The sequence below is a fragment of the Pocillopora damicornis genome, chromosome 13 (genome assembly GCF_964200805.1).
Source record: "Pocillopora damicornis chromosome 13, jaPocDami1.2, whole genome shotgun sequence".
Taxonomy (NCBI): domain Eukaryota; kingdom Metazoa; phylum Cnidaria; class Anthozoa; order Scleractinia; family Pocilloporidae; genus Pocillopora; species Pocillopora damicornis.
This window is the reverse complement of record NC_142682.1, coordinates 9,069,411-9,092,445: the sequence shown is the minus strand read 5'-3', so window position 1 is coordinate 9,092,445 and position 23,035 is coordinate 9,069,411. Positions and strand designations below refer to the sequence as shown.

Genomic DNA, 23,035 nt, shown 5'->3' with positions numbered 1-23,035 from the left:
GCACGGAGCCACAAACAGAAAGAAATCCAAAATCCGAATAAACTAAGCCAGTTAAATAATCCATTCATCTTTAATAATTTGAAAGTTACCTGCTAAGCACAACCTAATGACTTATCAAGTGTGGGAACTTTTACAGTTTGGTTACAGTTTGGTGCAATTTGGGCTGAAATCATATGTGCGATTTCAAAATGGAAATGGAAATCGATTTGAAATCACAAGTATGATATCAGACCAAAATTGTACGACACGAGGTTCAATTACCACTTTATTACATCCATTTTGATATCGCTCAAATACAGGACTTGCTCAGTTAAAATATTTTATTGATGCAGCACTAAGCTGTTTTAAAATTAAATTCATCCATTTTTTTGGGAGAAAAAATAACAGTTTTGGAAGCAAAGAAGCAAATTTTGCTACATGATATTCTTTGTCTCACATTTTACTGCAATTTGATTGGTTACTTTAAACAAGCCTTGAAATCTTATTGGTTGTTTTGTTTTTAGTGTAGCCTCCTCATTGGTTGGGAAAAAGATGCGATTTAAAGCAAAAAATGGTGCGATTCGTGAATAAATCGCACCAATTAGAGCTAATCAGATTACAGGGAGCACCAGTGATTTCAAAATGGGTGTAATAAAGAGTGTAATCCTTCAAAATCTATAGGCGATTGTTGATATGCACGTGTCGGTGATTGAACTTTTGTTCCATTTGCGCGATGTTACTTAAAATGATGATATTAAAAACTAGATCCAAAGTAGTCCCATCTCGTCCATTTACAGCAGTTAAATATAACAACTGAGAACAAGATCAAGTCTAAATGGCTTCTTTAATTTTGATTTGACTAAAAATATCTCTAAACAGTGGTATGCTTCGTGCAGGATGCCTGTGCAGGAATTGCACGCACATTTCCTGGCCTCAATTTGAATAACAACAGTTTGAGCTAAATGGTCGATCCATCCTATCTTATCTTAGCGTGGTTGTTACTGCGGTATGTGGATTAGCATCTTTTTAATTAGTACTTATTTTCTATTCTTTGCCTTCGTTTTATGCACGAACTACCATGCGTTAGGTCACAAGGGACTCTTATGCACTAAAACATCCTTCGTTTGGAATATTTTGTACCTTGCACGTTTAGTTTTAATTCAGTTTGCGTCCAAGTTCAAGTTTTGCCGTTTCTTATATATGAAAAACGTCGATAAGGTTTGTATGTCTTGCTTATAGGTTTTGTACCTTCGGCTTTTGTTTTCTATAGCATCTGCAACATTTGTTCCTTTTTTTTTGCCAGAATCTACTCTCGAGGAGACGAAATTTTCTTTTTAAACCTGACCAAACTTAAGTGTATCGTGAAATTCGTGTGCGCGAGTTCGTTTGTGTGCGGATCTTATCTCAGCTTGGGAATTTTTCTTAACAGGTTCCTATTGCACTTAATAAGGAAAGAGAACAGTTTGTTTCCTTATTTCATATCGTTTCCCGAGAATGTCTTAGTGGAAGGCCAGAGAGCAAAGGAAGGAAAAGTACTTAGTTGTACACACACACTACCGCTGAGGAAAACTTCCGAGAAAGGAACAGAAAAATGAAACTTATCTACAGTTTCTGCAAATTCTAGCCAGATGAGTTTACCATGGTGTGATATTTTCCACAAAGAACGATCGACTATAACGGCTTTGGAATAACTCGCAAGATCTCGGAATCACACCCCCACAAGGTAAGACAAAAAGTAACTATCTCCGATTTTTTGGCATTTAGCATTTCAAAATTCAGTCACCGCACGAACGCTACGTAATATTTTTTCAGTCATAGCTCACGGAAAGGCCTGTTTTCGTAGATGAATAGGAGTAATCGTCAATCTTTTGACTGTCACACACTTTAATTAATAATCTACGCAGGTTTCTTTTCTCTGTTCACTTTTAAAGGACAAGGAAAGTCACTGTAACTAAATTAAAATTAGTGTTTAAAATTTGAAAAGTTGTTATAATTAAAATGTTTATTCCCTTTGATTGTGCCTGAGAATATTTTCTTTCTTCCGCCGTAAAACTGACGTCGAATGAGGCAATTTCTCTGAACCCGAGGGAACTGTTGCAGATTCCATGCACTGAATATCTTTAGATTAGACAACGCAATTTATGGACTGAGATCAACGGTATGACCTGAAGTAAAGAGCGAACTAGAGAGAAAGTTAAGAGAAGGACAGAGTAAAACTGGTTAAAAAGGAACTCAAAATGACATGACCTTTTAAATGTGTGTTTTTTTTTTTTAAGGATTACAATGAATAAGGCATTCTTCGCTTGGAAGCCATTATGTTTGCGTGCTGTCAAGGAATAAACATAACCTTCAGGAAATTGTCTTCGACAAGAGGTAAGGCCCTTCGATTTATCAAAACTCGCAGGAAACAGGCCAAAACAACTTGTGACTGTTGGTTATTACAACAAAACGCTATACTTCTTGTGGATTAAGTAACGGTATCAGTAATTCATGTCGTCCAATGCGGTCTGTAATCATACGAGTAATTGCGAAATCGGACTCTAGATGTATTGGGAACGGTACCGATTTGACGCTCAAACGAACACCCAGTGCGCAAGTTCTTAACGTGACTGACCGACTCGTTCCAAGATGGCGGAATGTCTGAACCGAACAAGCGACTAAATACAGGAATGGCTCCGACCTGTGATTGGATGATAAAAATAGTAAAAGTTCATAAGTTATATCTTAACTCCTTGCACGTGAGTATTGTTAACCGCGTGTACCGAAGCGGAACAATGAAATATCCATGCGAAAACACCGACGTGTAAAACAAGAAATGGGCACTTACATAACGAAGATAAGGCAGAGTCTATCTTCTTCAGCTAGGTCGTTCAGAGATATTCCGGCGATGAAAAAGTCATCCGCTGCCAATTTCCGCTGACAAAACTAATTTAGTCTGTCTAGGCGGACGACCAGAGACTGGAGCCATTCCTGTATTTCACCGCTGACAGGAATGGCTCCAACTCATGCGTATATTAATTTTTTGGTTCTGGCTAAATAATTTATATACAGATAAAAAGTGAAAGAGCTATTTATTAGGTTCTTCTTATGTTGAAGTCTACAGTGCTTGCAAATGAAGCCCTCTTTTATTTCTACAGGGCCATGTAGTTTCTAAGTTTTAAAATAATGCAGCAACTGCATACCATGTTTGAAAGATCACGCAAGGTTGCGTGACGCTGCCACCGATGTTTTTAATTTACAGTATGCTCTACTGGAGGAGTATGGCTTGCCCGCAATCGAGGGAATTTTTTTCGTGGAAACGGATTTTCTAGGTAATTGTTCAAATGAAGGACAAACCCATTCATCGGGTTCTTGATCTATTTTTGCACAACACCCAAAGGAAGAAAGTCGCGGATTAATTTTGCTTGGTAATTTCTAACAACTCCACTAGACCTAAAAAAGGGAAAAAACAAAAAAACAAAAAAAAATTGTCTTACCAGTTAAACCAGTGGCAGTAGCCCTCGCACTGAATCATATCGAAGTACCTTGACTGTTTGTAGTGATAGCACAACCAATCTTCGAACAGTTTTTGGCTATAACAAGAAAGAGTAAAATGATTTTATAAAATATGTTCCAAAATTAATGAAGGCTGTTCATCACATGACATAGTATTGGAACGAGTATATCTCATTAGCTATCGTATCACACTACTGTTTTAGACAAGGTATTTATACCACTTAAATTTAAGAAAGAATGAGTGGACCATAAACTACATTTTCTGTACGAGCCATCCTAACCTAATTTGCCAACTGCTTTCCAGGCATCATCTGTAAAAAACCTCTTCAATTTTTCAAATTTGAAAATTTTCAGCTAAAACCGCGGCTCCCAAAAAATATTTCTCATCTTGCCTAATAAATTTTCAAAAGAAATTTTCAAATTTTCACAACTTTGCCTATTCCTGCTCGTAGGTCCAGGTAAGCCCTTATGGTCACTGGTCATAGCTGCTAACAATGTTTTATAACTATACGCGTTTAGTGTTACCTCGTAAAACTCCCCGAAGAAGTTACGAGAGTTAGACGAAACGCGTCAGAGAATAAAGAAGTTTTACAACTACTGTTCGTACAGCACTGCTCACCATTTTAGTTTTAAATTTTTAAAATTTTTTTTTTTAAAAATTACTAAAAAGTTATTGAAAAAAATTAATAAACGTTTGAGTCGGAGCTATTCCTGTCAGCGGTGAAATACAGGAATGGCTCCAGTCTCTGGTCGTCCGCCTGAACTGACCAAATGAGTTTTGTCAGCGGAGCTTGTTAGCCGATGACTTTTTCAACGCTGGAATATCGCTGAACGACCTCGCTGAATAAGAAAGGCTGCCTTCCCTTCGCTACGTAAGTAATCATTTCTTTTTTTACAGATCGGTGTTTTCACTCGCATGTTCCGCTTTGAGACACGCGGTTAACAATACTCACGGGCAAAGAGTTAAGATATAACTTATTAACTTTTACTATTTTTATCATCCAATTACAGGTCGGAGCCATTCCTGTATTTAGTCGCTTGTCTGAACCGACCAGGATTCCACGGTATTCAGCTTTCCTTTCGCTTCCTTCCAACTCTGAATGTGTTTGGAATTCAACACCATAGGTTCATTTAGTATATAACAAGTCTATTGGATCTTTTGAAGTTCTTTTACCGAGCAATTCAACGATCGAAAGGAAATGGCTGACAGACCTGCAGATCGTTTACGTGGTAGGAAAGACAGTGTTATATACAACCGGGCCGAAGGTTGTTACGGAGCCACCTTGTAACAAATGCATGCTTGTAGCATGCATTTAAATTTGGGATAACGGCAATTTAAAAGATATATTTTAATTTAATATTTTAACTTGCTATTTTTACACAGTTGTTAACTCATCATAGCTGGAATTTTTTCTGGGTTTGGAGCATTACACCCTGTAGGGCTGTCATGAAGTGGGAGGGGTAGGAATGGAGATTTAGGGAATAAAAAACCTTGTTGTAGATAGGCAAGACAAAACTTTTAAAAGGTTTGGACAATCAATCATAATTTTATTCTGACAGAACAGTTTAGGCTGACATTGACAACACCCTCATGCTGTTCATTATGGGATTCAGAACAATTACATCCACTCCCACAAAAAGATTTTGGGTCACTTGTGACTGACTTTTAATGGCATGGTTAGTAACAGTATGACAAATAAGAGAAAACTGGAAATGAATCAAAGGAGCCAAAAATATGGTGTTGCAAACATTTTGGGAACATTTACTGGTTTACTTTTCCTTTCTTCATTAATTTCTCAAAGAAAGGGTTATTGCCTTGCAATAATTAATTTCAATTAATGAAAGAAAACTGTCTGCACTGATGTGCATTGGGTAGTCTGGCAGGATTTTTGTAAGACAAAGCCTTGCATGAACTGGAACCAAATGCGTACAAGCCATGCTAGCCAAGAAATTTTTGTTGACATATGATTTATCCGAGAGAAAGACCAGTGGTTATCACTCAGTATCATCTGGAAAAGTGATGGATGTCACCAATCTCTGGCAAAAGTTCTCAGCTCACTTGTTGATACCTTTTGAAAAAAAAATGGCAGAATTTGTTTTCGATTTTGGTTTTATCTAAGAGACAGTGCAGTGTCTTGAAGTATTTAATGGAATTGTGTTAAAATTTTTTAAACTAGTTTGAATAAAGAATTGATTGATTGCATCGCGATAAAAGTTGTTTTATGGGTTGGACCAGAGTATTGTGAGCTGTCAGTTTGAGGGATGATTTGTGTGCACTTATCTTTCCATCTGTGAAACTGACCTGTCAATAACACACTGAAGCACTAATTTCCAAAATTGGCCAGTTTTTTTAAAGTTGTGAAGAGGAAAATGTAAGAAAATGCAGAAAGTCTGATAATCAGCTGAACAATAACAGTATAATTAAAGAATAATCATCCTCAGGCTCAGTGAGAATGATTTCAAATAATACCCATGATAAAGCAGAGGGGATTATTTAAGAATAATCCCTTCACTTTTTGCCAGTAATTGCTAAATATTTGGTTTGTTGCATTACGATTAACAAACACCTCTATTGTAAATACATACAGGACAATGAAGACTTAAGTCCTAGTTTGGCTTTAAAACTGTAAATCCAAATTTGAAATTTGGCAATTGTGATTATGCCATTCAAGTACTGATATTACCATCTTTACCCTTAGACTGGCAGCAGTTTTTTATCGTGTAAAATAGGATAAACATTAGGGGTACAGCTTAAAGGCAGGTACAAACATTTTGGGACCAAGTCTCCTTTCTCCAAATGATATACCTTGGAATACATATTCATTGTGACTGCAAGATTCCTTTTTTAACTGAGTGAAATTAAAGATATGCAGCAGTCAATTCCATTAATTTTGAAAAGGGAATAATTATTTTGGTCTTTTAAAGTGTTTAACAAAGCTGATATCCATCGATCCAGACACTAATGTGGACATAAGATTATTGAATTAAATTAATAAGCCAACAATCCTTAACTGTTCCCAAAACTCGTTTTTCACATCAGATTGCAAACAACTTAAATTCAAAATAGTGATGAATTTGTACTTTTAAAGTCATAGTATTTTTTGTTCAATGATACTGAGAATAAACCCTAAAAAGAAGTTTAAGGTGAAAATTTGCATGTTAAAGGTCAGAAGCAATCAGTGATTTGTAAGGTGATTTGTGTCCCTCTTGGTGAGATTGCTCCAAAAGCTTCCAAACAGTCATGGAATCTCAGTGTGGTTACCCATTTCTTGTTACTCTGTTTCTCATTTCTCTGTATGGCAAACTGTAGTATCTTCGTCATTTTATTCTAATCTAGCTTAGTAAAAATTGTCATCATGACAGCTACACCATTTCTGATCACAATTAGCTAATTATTATTTCCACCAAAATTATTCAAAAGTTTGGGGTGCAACCTATACACTGGTGTGGCTTAATGGCAGGTAAATACATACCCTTTGCCCTTACCACATAACACATGAAGGTTGATTTATGGATGTATTTTATGAATGTGTTGATGGGATTTTCCCAAAATCAGATTTGGTGTACATTAATCTAGGTGTAGGGATGTGAAGAGGGTAAATGTTTCCTCAGCAGAACACTTTTTAACCTGTTGATATTTTTTTATGATGTGAATGGACTTTACCATATGCAGGTAGACCTTTATAGTCAATGTGACAACAATATCCCAGCATGTTTTGTGTTTCTCTTGCAGAAAATCTGGATTATGTTGAAAGAGCTCTTTTATCTATGGGCAAACCAACTGATTCTATGGTATTAAATCAAAAGGATTGCTGCTAAGTTGTGGTTGTGGTTGGTTGTGTCAATTCTGCAAAGTGAACCTTCACCATCATTTCTTCACCTGCTGTTCAATATTTGAGTCATGGAAAGCTATCATCAGTTAATCATGAAAGCACTTGAAAAGAAGCAGCATTGAAGGTAAGTAAATAAACAAGTGATTTGCTATTGCTCTTAGATAGGTACCAAATATTTATCGGCCATGATTCATTTCATAAATTCTTTGGAAACTTTACAAAATGAAATGCATTAAAACGTCATTATTAATTGCCAATTGTTAAAGAGTAGGGTTATTCAAGTAAAAGGACAAATTTTGTTTCTGGCTAGTTATCACTTTTGAAGAAGGTTACTGATACAGAGTTTCTGATATTTTGTGCAGTCATACAGTCATGAATTTCATGTAAATCCTGTGAAATTCAATAAAACCTGCAAAATTCCAGAAAATACACCATAAATCTTGCCAAATACATGTCACCACAACATATTTGAAGCTTGTAATATAATTGAACTTACCTTGGCTGTTGGGGCTGTGTACTTCCCAAATAGAAATCATATTAAGGTTCTTGATAGGAATCTTAATAGGATCTTAGCAAGATTCTTGTAAGATTCTCATAAGAATCTTATAAGAATCTTAAAATATTCTTACAAGATTCTTAGAGGATTCTTAGAAGGATTTTATTAAGGTTCTTACCAAATCTTATAAGATTCCTAGCAAGATCTTAGAATCTTAACAGGATCTTACCCACACTCCTACAAAAATCATAACAAGATTCTTGTGAGATCTCTGTAAGATTCTTACAAGATTCACTCAGGTACCCTATAAGATTCTTATGGGATTCTTATAGGATTTGTACAAGAAATTTCTTTAGAATCTTAACACTGATTCTTGTGTGAATCTTATTAAGATTCCTTCTAAGATCTTATAAGTAACTCAAACAGAATAACCTCCTCTTCACATCTTTTTTACAGCATCATCACATTATCACATTTCCAACACAAAACTCAAAACAGGGCATTCCATTTATGAGACATGCAAAATCACAGTTGCCTTTGTTGCTAGAAAAAAAAGCAAGAAATTGAATTCATAGAAGTTTCCATAATACATTTGTTGGTTTTTCTGCCAATCAAGCGATTACCCATGATACATTCACCTGATACATTCATAAGAAAGCAGGATCAGAATGTTCCCAAACCTGACTAAAATAATCTTGAAACCTTACTGATAGATTTATTTCATTGTAAAGTATATGCTTAAGAAACTGCAGAATGCATGTGACCAACTTTATTCTCAGAATTATTTGAGTTTGAGTTGCACAGAACTTTAAGTGTTATGTAAGCTTAACTAAACCACAAGGCAGAAACAAGGTTGGGGTTCTGGCATTCTTTTTTACTAAGTGTTACTGATAAACATATAACCTTTATTGACATATACAATTAAAACCCTGTAAAATACAATAGCCCAAACCTAATTAGAATGGGACAATGTGATCAGGCTAGAAATGCAGCTTACTGAAGAAGATGGGCAGATTGCACGGGAAGTGGGGGGGGTAGCCCATATAGAAGCAGAAGCAGAGATAGGTATTGCAATGGGTTTTATAGGTTGCCTTAGTAGACTCGGCAAAGAGCTGTGATCAGAATTTCTGGACCTCATGGTTGAGTTGTACTGCCAATTTAGGGTCTTGCTGACCTGCAATAGATGAATAGTTGTGCATGAAGACATGTGACGCAAGCAGAATAGTATTTGCGACCACAGGGGAAGAAGCATCACAGAGAAATGAGTAGAAAGTGAATTGTTCCTCACACTTGTGCAGGCATGAAATAGCATCGGCAATAGTATTATGGATGCCCTTTACATAAACAGTGGTGATGTGGAAATTGTAAATTGCCAAAAGCCAAGTCTTGCATGATTAGGGTGTAAGCAGTCATGCCCTTGTTGATCATCTGTACAGCGGCTTGGTTATCACTGTAAATGATAATGTGTGGGTCAGACCAGAGCCTATTCCATCATTTAGCTGCAAGACCTATTGCCAGGGCTTCCTTGTTATTGATGTGAAGTGAGTCCCACACTGGGCTATCTGAAACAAAATGATGGTAGTACCGGTCTACACAGAAATACCCTCCAGCTGCTATTGGGGACATGTCAGTTGCTACATGGATTTTGGATATCAGATTGTAGAAAATGTCTTTCATTTTTTTAAATTTCAAGTTACAATTTTTCTCTTCCTCTCCCCCCTTCATTTTCTTTTTGTATTCGTGTGCAGTGTGTGTGTGATTTAACAAATTAGCCAATCATGTTAAAGAACTTCAACCTTGACATTGGGAAACTGACATGGACATTTTTCGTGTACTTTTAGTTTGTTTTCACAGAGTTTAAGTTGTTTTAGAGCTCTCATTTGTGTAAATTTGTTCTCCTTTGTTTGAAATTCAAAGAAGTTTCAGAGTTTTTATTTTAGCCAAATGTTATGGTTCATTTAACAAGTTTAATACATATTTTTTATGGAGTTTGGATTCTAGTCTCTTTTTCTTTAAATTGATTTGTTACATGGTGCTGAGACCTGGGAATATTAACTCACTGAAGAATTCACTCTCTCTGGAAAAATGGGCGATGAAGAACTGAAAAAGAAGAGAAAGATCAGAGGAGGACATAAAGGATAGGTTATGATGACTCTGGAAAAGGTAAAAGCCTTACTCCATGAATTTGGACTTCCTCTGGTGAATCAATTGAATACTTATCAGATTGCTCTTACAGAAAAACTCAATGTCCTTGGAGCCCAGGATGACAAAATTCTGGCTTTAATCACAGAAGAGCACATCAAAGATGAAATCAAGGAAACTGGAAACTTCAGAGAATCTATTCATCAGATGATAGTGGAAATTGACAAAACTCTCAATGCAGTTGAACTTGAAAAGGCCAGAAATATAGATAAGCCAATTCCTCTCTCTAATTCTAATTTGTTTACCAAAAGTCTTAAAATTGGGAAGGCAAAACTGCCAAAGATTAATCTCAAGAAATTCTATGATAATCCCATTTCCTTCAATCCATTCTGGGACTCATTTGCAAGAGCAGTCGATGACAACCCTGGTTTATCAGATGTTGACAAATTTAATTATTTGGGAAATTCATTAGAAGGGCCAGCTGCAGGAGCCATTCAAGGGCTATTGCTTACACCAAAAAATTACAAGGTAGTTAAAGCCCTTCTAAAGAAATGATTTGGGCAACCCCAAGTGATCATTAATGCTCACATGGAGGGATTAGTCAAAATATCAGCTGTAAGCATTGACAATGATTTGAGATGTCTAGGCCTTCTTTGCGATCAAGTTGAGGCACATGTTCAAGCTTTACAAGCCTTGGAAATAAACTCTGAATCATATGGGAAACTTTTGATTCCCTCCCTCGTGGAAAAATTACCTCCAAATATGCCCTTGATAATTTCAAGGGCCATGGATCAACCATAATGGGACTTGGATGTTTTACTTAATACCTTCGACCATGAAATTGAAGTGAGAGGGCGACTGATCCCGACTGATCCTTCTACCTCTAAGAAGCCTTTCTCAGGCCATCAAGAAAAGTAGAGAGTTTTCATCAGCTTTAGCTCTTGTTGATCAGTCTGAGGGATCTGTAACCTGTACCTTCTGTAAGCAAGGGCACCCCAGCGTGAGTTGTGGTGTAGTCACTGGCATCAAAGCCAGAAGAAATCTGTTGAAACGAGAGGGTCGCTGCTTTATTTGGTAAGGAATTGCTCTCAGGGCAAGGAATGCCACATTTGCTCAGGAAGACATCACATGTCAATTTGCGAGAAAGCCAACAGCAGTTGTGTCATCTTGGAAAGTGCTGCTCAAGGAAGGAACGTAACAACGTGGACTCAAACATGTCAATATGCTGCAAACGGCCAACGCCTCTGTGTCATGGATCCATCAACCTCATTCTGCTGTAACTATGTGCATTCTATTTGACAGTGGCAGCCAGCTGAGCTACATTTCTAAATGAGCAAAAGAAAAAATTAGGGTCTGTCCCTGAAGAGAGAAGAGAAGCTACTCATCAAAATGTTTGGACAAGAAAATGAAGACTTAAGAGAGTGTGGCATTCTCAAATTCTGTGACAGAGGATTGAGTCAAAGTTTAGGCTTTCAGATGACTGTTCATAGAATCCCTCTTATCTGCAGTCCTTTGGTGAATTAAGCTGCACAGTTTGCTCAATAATCATACAGTCATCTGACAGACTTGAAACTTGCAGATCAACCATCTGAAGACTGTGATTCAGAAGTAGATGTCTTAATTGGCAAGGATTTCTATTGGTCTTTCTTCACTGGAGACGTGAAACGGGAGGAATCAGGACCTGTAGCGAGGAAGTCTTACATGGGTGTTATCGTGCCTTTGCCCCAAACACTAGGTTCAGATACTGATGTTCATTTAGTCAGAAGCCATACCTTGTGGCTAAACACCTCCTCATGTGACGACAGGGTTACTGATAAGAGAATTTACGACCCACTGCTGGAACAAGTGAAAAAATTCTGGGAGTTAGGAACTATTGGCATGTCAACACAAGAAAAGACAATGCATGAGAAGTTCTTGGACACTATTTATCCTTACAACAGCTGCTATGAAGTCTCTCTTCCTTGGAAAGAACAGCACGTATTACTACTTGATAACTATGCCCAAGCTGTTTCTCACCTGGCTTCTGTTCTAAAACATCTAAGAAAGAATCCTGGATTGTTTGAAGAGTACAACCACATCACTGAAGAGCAATCTTCATGAGGAATAATTGATGATGTTAATCCCGACATACCAGTCGAAGTTGGTCATGTTCATTATTTACCGCATCATCCAGTTGTATGTGAAGATAAACAGATGACTAATATGAGGATAGTCTATGATGCATCCACCAAGTTTACTGGTCCAGCATTGAACAACTGCCTTCATGCAGGTCCATTATTGCTTTCTGAAGTACCCAATGTTCTCACGTGTTTCAGGTACCACCTAGTTGTTTTGGTGGCAGGCATTGAAAAAGCCCTCCTAATGGTCCAGATCAAAGAAGCTGACCGAAATGTTTTCCACTTTGTTTGGGTAGATGATACTGATAGTGAAAATCCAAACATTGTTGTGAAATGTTTCAATGGAGTTGTATTTGGTGTTGCAAGTTCTCCCTTTCTGCTGAATGCAACTATCAGACATCACATGACCAAGTATGAAGCTAATGATCCCCAGTTCATGAGCAATTTTCTGACCTCTCTCTATGTGGATGACTTAAATGGGGGGAAAGACAGCGTCTCTGAAGCATTTGGGCTCTACAAAAAAAGAAAGATCAAGAATCACAGAAGCTGGATTTAATTTAAGTTAGTGGATGTCAAGTTCCTAGAGGCTCATGGAATGGATTGACAAAGAAGGAGTACCCATCAAAGAAGTGGTTAAGCTATCTGAAGAAGACAGTATGTATGCACAGACCTAGTGTGGAGTCCAAGGTTGTTCCCAATCCGTTTCAACCGCAAAGAAAATTCTTGGATTAAATTGGAACATTGACATAGACACCTTCTTTTTTCGATTTGACTGGCTGGTGGAATTCACTAAAGAACTTTCCATAAACGAGCGCACTGTACTTAAGGTTGTGGCTAAGTTGTATGATCCTCTTGGTTTGATTTCACCTCTCTTCATCCCAATCAAGACACTCTTTTAGGATTTATGCGAAGCGAAAATTGGCTGGGATGACCCTCTCAATGAGGAATTTTCTTTGAAGTACTTGCAGTGGTAATCTGATTTGTCAAAAATGAATGTATCCCAATCCAATAATGTTTTTTTCTAGACAAGAGTGTAATTTCACTTTAACTACATGGCTTCGGAGACAGCAGAAGTAGCATATGTGGCAGCTGGATATCTGAGAGTGGAAATGAGTCAAGGAGTCTATGTTTATTTGTTGATGAGTAAGTCACAGGTCATACTGCTTCCCAAGCAAACCATTCCCAGGATTGAGCTCTTGGTGTCACTCATACTATCCAAGTTGATTACCCGAGTCCATTCAGCCCTACTTCCATTGGTCAAGATTAATGAAATATTTTGCTGGACAGATTCCACTGGCTCTTCACTGGATAAAGGGGGTGGACAAAGAATACAAGCAATTTGTTGAGAACAGAGTCAAGGAAATCCGTCAGAATGTGCCGCCTGAAGTGTGGAACCATTGTTCCAGAAGTCAGAATCCCACAGACCTGCCCTCCTGTGGTATGGGATCAGATGTGTTTAAACAGTCACAAATATGGTGGCGCAGTCCATTTTGGCCAGTGAAAGAAAACAAGATTTGGCACTACTTTGGAAACTCCCATGAGCCTTCAAGTGCTTATTTTGAAGAAATGCATTCAAAGGACAATGGAAAGCCTACCTCTGGGGTTCTTATAGACTCTTCGATGATATCATATAGAGACTTTAAGAAGCTGATGTGATTAACAGCACTTGTGCTCAGAGCCATGAAGAATTTCAAAACTAGAATGCGTGGTGAAGAACCGAGTAGCTCTTTGAGTACTGTGGAGTATGCTTACACAGAAATTCTATGGATCTGCAAAATGCAACAGTCCATAATCAAGTCACAGATTAAAAGAATTGAAACAACAGCTAGGATTGTACACAGATGAAAGTGAGTTGCTCTGATTTAATGAAAGACTACATCAGCAACATTGGAATTGGTTTTGCTTGACCATTGTTTTTTTTTTAAGAGTGGCTATAATGAGAAGAGTGGTATGGAGAAAGTATACATCGTATTGTACACTTTTGGAAGTAGTAGAGCTGTTCATCTTGATGTTGTGCCAGACCTGAGCACGGAAACATTCATCAAAAGCTTTAAATGATTCATCTGCAGACGAAATATACCAAAGCTAGTTGTATCAGATAATGTCCCAACCTTCAAGACAGCTGCTAAGTTCTTATCATCCCTCTTTGAGTTACCAGAAGTTCAGAGTTCCTCTTGAATCACAAGATGGAGCTAGTTTTTAGTGCCGTGGTGGAGCAGTTTCTTCAAAACACATGATTTGTTGTCTTGAACATTGTCTCAAGAAAATTTTGAAGAACACAAAGTTGATGTATGATGAGCTCTTAACTGCTAAAGTAGAAGTGGAATGTGTAAAGAACTCGAAACCACTCACCTATGTATCCTCAGATGATACATAGGAACCCCTTATGCCTTCTCATCTGTTGATAGGGAGGAGAATTTTGTCCATCCCTAACAAATGTGCAACCACTGAAGAAGATGAAACTGATGTCCAACTCCTCACCAGAAGGCAACATTATTTGTCTGAATTGCTCAGTCAATTTTGGAATGTTGGAAACATGAGTACATAGTGGATCAAAGGGAGCACTACAGGCATGCTAATGAACTTGCCAGGGTTGCACAATCAGATTTTTATACAGATCTAGAAACAGCCAAGTACCATTGAAGACCTTGAGAAGGTGAACCCCCCACATAATATTAGTGCAAAACTTACCATCAAGCTTGAACTTCCTTAAGAGGGAAAGTGAATTAACTGTGTTGAGAATTTGCTGTCCACCATATACAACTTGACAAGCCTTACTTAATTTGCTAGCTAGATGTTGTAACTGGTTTTGCTTGCGTGCTGTTTGTTTTGAAATTCAAGAACTATGTCCTACAGTTTGGCTAGTTTTGTGGCAGGCAATGTCATCATGCAAGCAGTAGTGTCCAATTGCACTCCCAGGAAGGGTACATGCTGAGTTGGGGGGAACAAGTTTGTGTCGGCTGATGGTAAATCCCAGGTCCACCAGGAGGTGTAGAGGCGTATCATAGGCCAGTTTGCACCACTCAAGTGGATCCCCAATGATCAGAAAATCATCAAAGTAAACTATGACTTCAGTGAACCCTCTCCTTGGCCATCATACAGTGCACAGACTGCATAAAATGGTGGAATATTTCTTGAGAGCTCTTGGCACCATATGGAAGCCTAGTATCGTACAAGTAAGTAATGTGCGCATCACCTGAAAATTTCCATTTTAAGCTGGTAAAGTGATAGTTCATCAGATGAATAGGGACGGAACAGTATGCATGTTGCAGATTGACTTTTACTGGGTAAAAATTGGGCTGAAGCAATTTGTCAAGAGTTTGGATTTTAAATAATTTAGTTTCAATGTAGTCATTCACAGCCTGCCCATGTGGCCTAGAGCAGTGTTGACTAAGCCAAATTGTGAATGATTCGGCTTCAGGAATGGCTTCTAAAGCACAAAAAGATTCTTACTAAGATCATCCTATAAGATCAAATATTGTACAAGTTCTTTACAAGATCACCTGATTATATCTTCTAAAAGAATCTTACCAAGAATGTTATAAGATCTTGCTGAGATGAAACAAGATTCTTTCTAATATCACCTTATAAGATCTTATTGAGTATATGACAAGAAATCTTAAGAGATTACTACTAACCATACCTTGTTAAGAATCTTAAGAGAAATCCTAAGATCTCACCAAGATACAACAAGATTGAGTTTGACACAGCAAGATTGAGTTGACTAATGGTTGTGGGTACAAGTCATGGGTGTGGGTACAAGTCATGTCGGCAATAGTTAACAATTAATGGTTAATAGTTCATATTTGATAATAATGATAATATTAATAGTGCTTTTACTAGCAATTAGTTGTTATTATTTCAGAGGGAAATGGTAGGTCTGTGTTAGATTGTTGGTGTCTCTCTACTAATTGCTTACTGTGGCTTGCAAACTCTGCAAATTATGGAAAGGTTTTAATGGTGCATAAATGTTGAATGACAGTGAGTCTATGGTGCAGTAAAAATGACTTGGTTGGGCACTTGTCAGGACTTTTCTACAATTTAGGCCTTCTAACAAGGTGCAGAGTGTACTATTATGCAAAGGAGAAAGACTCAACAACCTTTTTTTCTGTGGTGTATGCTCAAATCTACAGGACTTGTACTTAAACTTCTTTGAATGCATGTTTCCCTTGCAGAGGAATTCCTCATGCTTCTTCTCTTTTGACTTAACTTGATGAACACCTTAAACTGGGTCACTGACTGACTTCATTTGTATCTCAGCAATGTCTTCACTGTGACAAGTGGCATTATATCCAACATGAAATATCTCATCCTAAGAAGCTTCTTGGTGGCTTGTTTTTCTCTAGGCCAAGGAGAATTTGGTTGTAAATTAGGCTGTAATATAAGGAATTACAGAAATTGCGGGACCTTGCCAGTGTCTTCAAACAGGAAACAAAATTTTTTCAAGATTGAGTGGGAAGTTTGTCCCTCTTGTTTATACAATATCTTTTATATGTCTCAGTAACTTTACCCATGCAATATTTTTTCCATACTCTTCCTAAAATGTGCTTATCATGTGTTTTATTTCTCTGTGCACCTAAAAGTCTTGATCATTTCAAATACATCTTGAGAATAGCATGCTTCACCATCATGACATTTAAAAGGACTTTAGTGGTAGAAAATTCTCGCACTTCATTCCTTTGCTTGCTTTTTATTTGTGTTTTCATTTCTCGTTTTTGTTTTCTATTTACATTTGTGTTTTTCTAAAAGGGAGACAGTCTGTGGCTCAAAAGATATCATCTAAGCTCTCTCTACACAATGCTAACAGGATCCTAGATCAGATCAAGACCAACAACTAATGAGTCTTCAAAACCACCAAAGAAGGACATCGATAAATGTTTTGGAAGCTTTTGCAGGAGAAACAGGCAGCTGTGTCACAAATAAACATGCTGCATGTTCATGTAACCAACTGAGTTGTTCATCTATCTCCTAGCTTCCTAAGCAACTCTGAGACTGCCTCACTGAAGAAGCCCAAACGTTTCACCATAACTCTTGACAATTTACCTGCCACATAGATTACTGACGAAGTTGAATTAGTGATCAAACCACTCTATCCCAAACAAGCACTGTCTGTAGAGCTGTTAAGGGGATCCCACAAAAGGCAAGACCACCTTTGCAAAGGAAATGTAGGATGCACTTAGACCCCTAAAAGAGGACCGGTCCATCTAGGTTCTACTAGCAGACAAAGGATGTACTACTGTAGTCCCCAACACCTGTCAGACCAAGATGTCCTCCCTGAACCAAAGCAGACTGTATCAGTGCTTAAACAAAGATCCAACAGACTGCCTGATGAGGAAGTTGTGTGAGAAACTGCTAAGCCTGAAACAACAAGATCGGACCACAACACAAACAGTTACCTAGAATCTAGCATTTGCTAATGATTCATAAAGCAGATATACCTCTGACACCAATGGTGTCATACATGAACAGCTTTGCATATGATTTGTCCTCTCATTTAGCTAACATCTTATCCTTGCTAAGAGGTAACTCAGATTTTATGGTGTTTAACTTGGCCCACTTTCTATCTATCATCATTGACAAAATGATTTTAAAAAGGGAGTTCATTTGATTTAGAATCGTTTACAAACATTCCAATCAACACAGCTGTACCAGCCTACTTGGCAAAAACTGGAGAATGATCCAAGCCTACCCAACTGCATGGCACAAATACTTAGTCAAATCATGGACCTCCTGAACTTTGTATTGAGATTGACATACTTCCAGCACAATGGATCAATTTATGAAAAGACACCACAGTTACAAGAGAACTGGATGGACACATTGCCACCAGCATATACAGCATATGATTCAAACTATTGGCAATCAGTAAAGCACAGTATTGTCAAGTGCCTTTACAAGCATGAAAAAGTCCTGTAACAAAACCCTCCGTTATCTCCAGTAAGAAGAAACTTGTGATCTGATCTGTTCTCTAATGGTTATCCTTCCTCTTTCGTGCAGAGGGTAACAATTGAACCCCCCAATGGAGGTCAGATCCACCACAGTCCTGCCCTATGTCAAAGGTCATTCTGAACAACTTCCCCGCTGTGTACAACCATTAGGCATATACACTATTTCTAAGGTTGAGACCACACTACCATCACACCTAGTATGCCAAGGATGCCGTTGACCCAACTAAACAGGATAGCATGGTCTACAGGATTCCTTGTGAGTGCTGCAAGTCTACATTGGTGGGACCTATTCAGGAGAGAATCATAGAGCATGACAATATATCCAACTCACAAACACTCAGGACTCTGGAATAAAGTTAATTTTGTGAATATGAAAGTGATCTTTGCAGTAATGAACACTACTTAAGCAGTAGTGAAAGAAGGCCTGAAAAAAATTCCGGCCGTACTCATTCCTGTACAGGCCTGAATTTTTTTCAGGCCTTCTTTTCACTACTGCTTAAGTAGTGTTCATTACTGCGAAGATCACTTTCATATTCACGTCTTTATCCGCAGTTCAAATATGCACCTGCAGGGTGAAAGAGGCAATCCACATAAAACTTTACCTTAAAAAAATCAACTGGGGCAATTGAATCAAAATCCCACAGGTCTGGATGCCAACAAAGGTCTCGATGCCAACAATCAAGAAACAAAGTGGCAGGACAGCTGTGTAGCAACGGACCGCTGAGAGAATCTGTTCCAAAGATGCACCAATCATAGCTGTGGAATTCCATTCAGTCACAGCTGAGCAGAAAAGTTTTCTGGTGACATGTACTCAATCAAAATCATTACCTGTGAAAGTAGCAATATGCAGTCAAACATTGCAATCCACATCTGCTGTTCTAGCAAGCAATTACACTTCTCTTTTGACAAATGCAATAACTGGAAGGAAGAATGTTCAGTCACAGTAATTGATTTGTTCTCATAAGGGCTCTAGGAAATAATTTTTTTGACTTGGCTCCCTTCTGTCATTAATTTTTAGGATTTTGATTCAAAGAGATTCAGAAACATTGATATGGACCTCACATTCCTTCTTCCAAGAACAGCATACCAATTGCTGTTATCAAACATGTGACTGTGATATGATTGGTTGCTTGTAACACACTGTATCACTAAGGGAGATTGACCTGCAGTCTCCTCCACAGAGAAATATCATGTAGAATATGTTCATCAGAGTCTCCATACCTAGTTGTGGGGAGGTCCAAGGTTTTGAAGACCTTATGTCACTCGTACTGCTGTCATAAAAGCATGTAATACTCAGGCTGTGGGCTGAGGCTTGGCCATTGTAACATGGGCAACACAATGGGCATTCCTGATCAGGGCTTTGTCATCATAATTGTCCTGTAGTGTTTCAATAAGTAAATCAAATGATACTTGTCTTTGCTTGCCATTGTTCTTTCTACTCTTTTTTTGACATGTTATGGCAACTTCTCTTGAGAAAGTTGAACTTCCTATGGTGGTAATAGCTGGATGCATCTCTACTGTATCTTCTTTTCCCTTCACCTTTCCCTTAATGAGTCAGGCACTTTCTGTAACACAGTACAAGAGTTAGTCGACGAAGCCAGGTCACATGAGTATCCTAAACTCTTCATTGTGGCAATCGCTTTGTGTACAAACAATTTCCCTGCATATCCCTCAACAACAATTGTGTGATCAAGCAGTCTCCACGATAGCTCCAGCAACAAACACCTCATTTCTGAATTGTTCCTCAAGTTCTGCTAAGGCTGCCTTAAAGAGGTGGTCATGATTGAGCATCCCTCCAATAGTTTTCTTTGCACCTCCTGCCAAGGCTCTCTGAAGATTAGTCCTTGTTTGCATATTGATTAGAGGTTGGTCATGTACCAAACATTTAAACAGTAGTATAAACTGGGGCCACTTAGGTGGATTTCCCAAAAACCAGGGTAATTCCAAACATGACATTCATTTTTTAAGTGTTATTATTGACTCTTCATTTTCTTCTACCTTTGTTTTACCCTGCCTTGCTGAGAGTTTGCTATCCATGAGGTATTGAAGTGTTCCTCTGCTTCACAATGAGCTTAACTGTTCAGAGAAGTGTTAGTGTACAATGTGGACAATTTAATTGGGAAGGCAACTTGAGAATTTTTACTGAAAAAATAATGACCTATCTTTAAGCAAATTACAATTAAAACTAGAGTTTTGAAACTGTTTTTGTCATAAGAAGTGTCTTTTGCTGCAGATAGCCAGAATCAAAATGACTTAACATTTCAAAAATTGAAGTTGTACTAATCTTGAATATTTAGTAATTGTAAAAATAAATAGTAGTTTACATAGTGCTTAAAACTGTGCACATATTCAAAAGTGCTTTAAATTACATCAATTATTATAAACTAGTGCTGAACGTGATCCAAAAAGAAATTTTTTGAGATATTTCTTTAAAATAGCTAGGCTGCTACAGGATCTGATTGGTGATGGCATTTACCCCCCCAAAAAATACATGCATAGAGAAAATTGAAATAATGTAAAAACACATAGTTTTTAATGTTTTGAAATATTTCAGGTTACTTTATTATGTTACTTTTGTTAGAAACAACTATGTCTCTGGTAATTGACCTTTAGGAAGTTTGATAAAATTTCCGCAGTACGTAGACAAAGCAGTTTTTTACATAGACATGAATATTTATACTTGACATGAACATTGGGGCTACTCATCCCAGAATATTCTTAGCCAACTCTTGCTACTGAAAATGGAGTCAAACACTAGCCTGTTCAGCCATATTTTCGGTGAACAGACTTACTTTTACCTGTACCACTGTAATGCTCATGTGTTAGGAACTACATGTCATAGTCCTCAGTTGCAACTACTAAAGGTGGTGAGACACCAAAAAGAAGCACGACAGTTCGATTTTCTATGAAATTCTCTGCACACCACTGACCAAACTTGAAGTCAAATTGTTCTTCTTTAAATACATCTAGAACCATCCATTGGAATTCCTTTGAGGCAAAGAGTTTTATAAAAAGTTGCCCAATTACTCCTAACTTCTCTTCTGATTCACAGCCTTCAAATAAACAATACTTGCCCTTCTTTTTTGGTGTTGGCTGAAAACATGTACAGGCATCCGCTGGGGTGCTGCTCTGCTTCAGTGTTGTGTTGTGTTGCAGGCATGCATAGCAGGCAGTTAATCCTCTATATAGTGTGGTTCCAACTGACCTCCTTGAGGTCTCCATAGATTTATATCAGTCAAGTATAATGTTAATAATAATTTGAATCAACAAATTTTAGAAATGGATTTTACATTAAAAATTAACATTAACAAAAAAATAACGTTTCGACCACTCAATAGTCATTTTCAAGTTGAAGGATAAAATTTTGTCATCATGTGCTTGTATAATCGACTGTATAAATGCTAATGTGATACTGACTAAAACTCTGAAATATTTGCATAGAATGAATACAGGAAAATTGCAGCAAGAACGATGAAAAAAGCTAAGAGAAAAGCAACAATATTAAAAGTGAATCAATCAGATAAATACTCTTACACAGATCAAGTCACTCTGTTTGTTCAGTTTTGGTTTAAGTTTGCAAATAGAAAGCATTTCAAAGCCCAAACAGTACTGTTTACTCTGACATTTCTTCATAGTCTTGAAATTTCTTTTGATAGTCTTAGGATCCTTTCCATGCTCATCCTTCAGGTGATTGGTAATTGTTGATCACTTGTGTTCCTCCACACGTTGAAGTAAGTGTCGGCTCGTAGAGCTGACATAGTCTGCATCATGCAGACCACACTTATAATATTAAACTACATTTACAGTTGGAGGTTTGAGTTCTTTTGGCTTGAATTGTCCTTTGATCTTCTGACTTGTGAAAATGGGTTGGGCAATGGGCATAAATCTTTCGGCTGAGATCACCGAGTTGGTGTCTTACTGCATGTGCTGATTTCTGGTCTTAAAATGGTAAGGCAAAATTGAGCATCATGTTCATTGGATACTTGTTGTTTAGTGCATCCATCCTCTGTGACTTTCATTTAAATAAAACTTCTGATGGTATTCTCTACAAGGGTTTCAGGATAATGCAGGCAAGCAAAAACTGTTTTTGATGTTTACTTTCTCGATGGAAAAACATCCAGTTTGCAGAGAGTTTAAACACATGGTTTAACATTGTCTGCAGCAGGGAATGTCTGTACTCTTTGTCAACAAGGCTTAGGTAAGGTAGTAAAGGTCCGGTATCAGTTGGTCAGAGACCAAGGGAAGTTTGCTGTTTTTGAGTTCCATTGTAGAACTGAGTGAAGGGTGTATTTCATTCAGTGTTGACTAGAAAACAGAGGCAGTTGAAACATCTGTCATTTTGCAGGGGGTGTCATCAGCATAGCACCCATAGAAAGCACACATCTTCTTTTGATTTTCCAATTTTTCTTTAATATGGCACATAAACACATTTGCTATTAGTGGTTCTTTGTTTTTTTGTAGCAACTTCTAACAGGTCATTGAGGTCAGTTTTTGTGATGTTAAGGGCATATTTCCTATTGAAACAATTGTCTCTGAACGCTTTCTCTGCTAAGATTTTGATTGTTTCATCTACTGGTATGTTTGTGAAGAAGGATGAAATATTGTATGACACTAAAATGTCCTGATCAGCGATCTTCATCTCATGGAGATCATCAGCAAACAAGATGTCACTGATGGTTTGGTCAATGGTGGACAAAGGTTTTAACTTATCATTGAGCCACTTGGCAAGCTTGTATGGAATGCTCGTTTCTTCTTGTGGGTCTTTGATAAACCATAAATGTGTGTGAGCCTAGAACCTTTTTGGATCAGTGAGTCGGCAATGGGTTTCAGAAGAGTTTTTTGTACGATGGAGAAAAGTTCTTTTTCCCTTTTAAGCAGTGGCTGGTAGTGCTTTGGAGGCCTACCTTTTTAATAATAATAATAATAAAATGAATAGACAAATCCATCAAAAGTTAAACATTTTAAGAAATCTGATTCTATGAATGCAATTTTAGGTTGATAATGTTTCAGGTTGAAAGTGAAAAT

General features: G+C 37.6%; 2 protein-coding genes, 1 long non-coding RNA gene and 1 pseudogene across 4 annotated transcripts; all 4 read left to right on the top strand.

Annotated features, from left to right (window-relative positions):
* Positions 1-4,206: 4,206 nt before the first annotated feature.
* Positions 4,207-5,677, top strand: LOC149035386 (uncharacterized). Its single transcript, XR_016182511.1, has 2 exons — positions 4,207-4,346; positions 4,486-5,677. It is a non-coding gene; the product is annotated as an uncharacterized LOC149035386 (long non-coding RNA).
* Positions 5,678-9,948: 4,271 nt separating this feature from the next.
* LOC149035385 (uncharacterized) lies at positions 9,949-10,500 on the top strand. Its single transcript, XM_089192255.1, has one exon. It carries the CDS (start codon positions 9,949-9,951, stop codon positions 10,498-10,500), a length of 552 nt encoding a protein of 183 aa, XP_089048381.1.
* A 667-nt stretch (positions 10,501-11,167) lies between these two features.
* Positions 11,168-12,170, top strand: LOC149035384 (uncharacterized; annotated as a pseudogene). The gene has a single exon (XR_016182510.1). The product of XR_016182510.1 is annotated as an uncharacterized LOC149035384 (transcript).
* Positions 12,148-12,618, top strand: LOC113673601 (uncharacterized). Its single transcript, XM_027190003.2, has one exon. The coding sequence runs from the start codon at positions 12,148-12,150 to the stop codon at positions 12,616-12,618; it is 471 nt and encodes a 156-aa protein (XP_027045804.2).
* Positions 12,619-23,035: the final 10,417 nt, after the last annotated feature.

Bases quoted from the DNA above. Each gene is read 5' to 3' on its own strand.
- LOC149035385 (XM_089192255.1), top strand. From the start codon at position 9,949: ATGATGACTCTGGAAAAGGTAAAAGCCTTACTCCATGAATTTGGACTT.
- LOC113673601 (XM_027190003.2), top strand. From the start codon at position 12,148: ATGAGGATAGTCTATGATGCATCCACCAAGTTTACTGGTCCAGCATTG.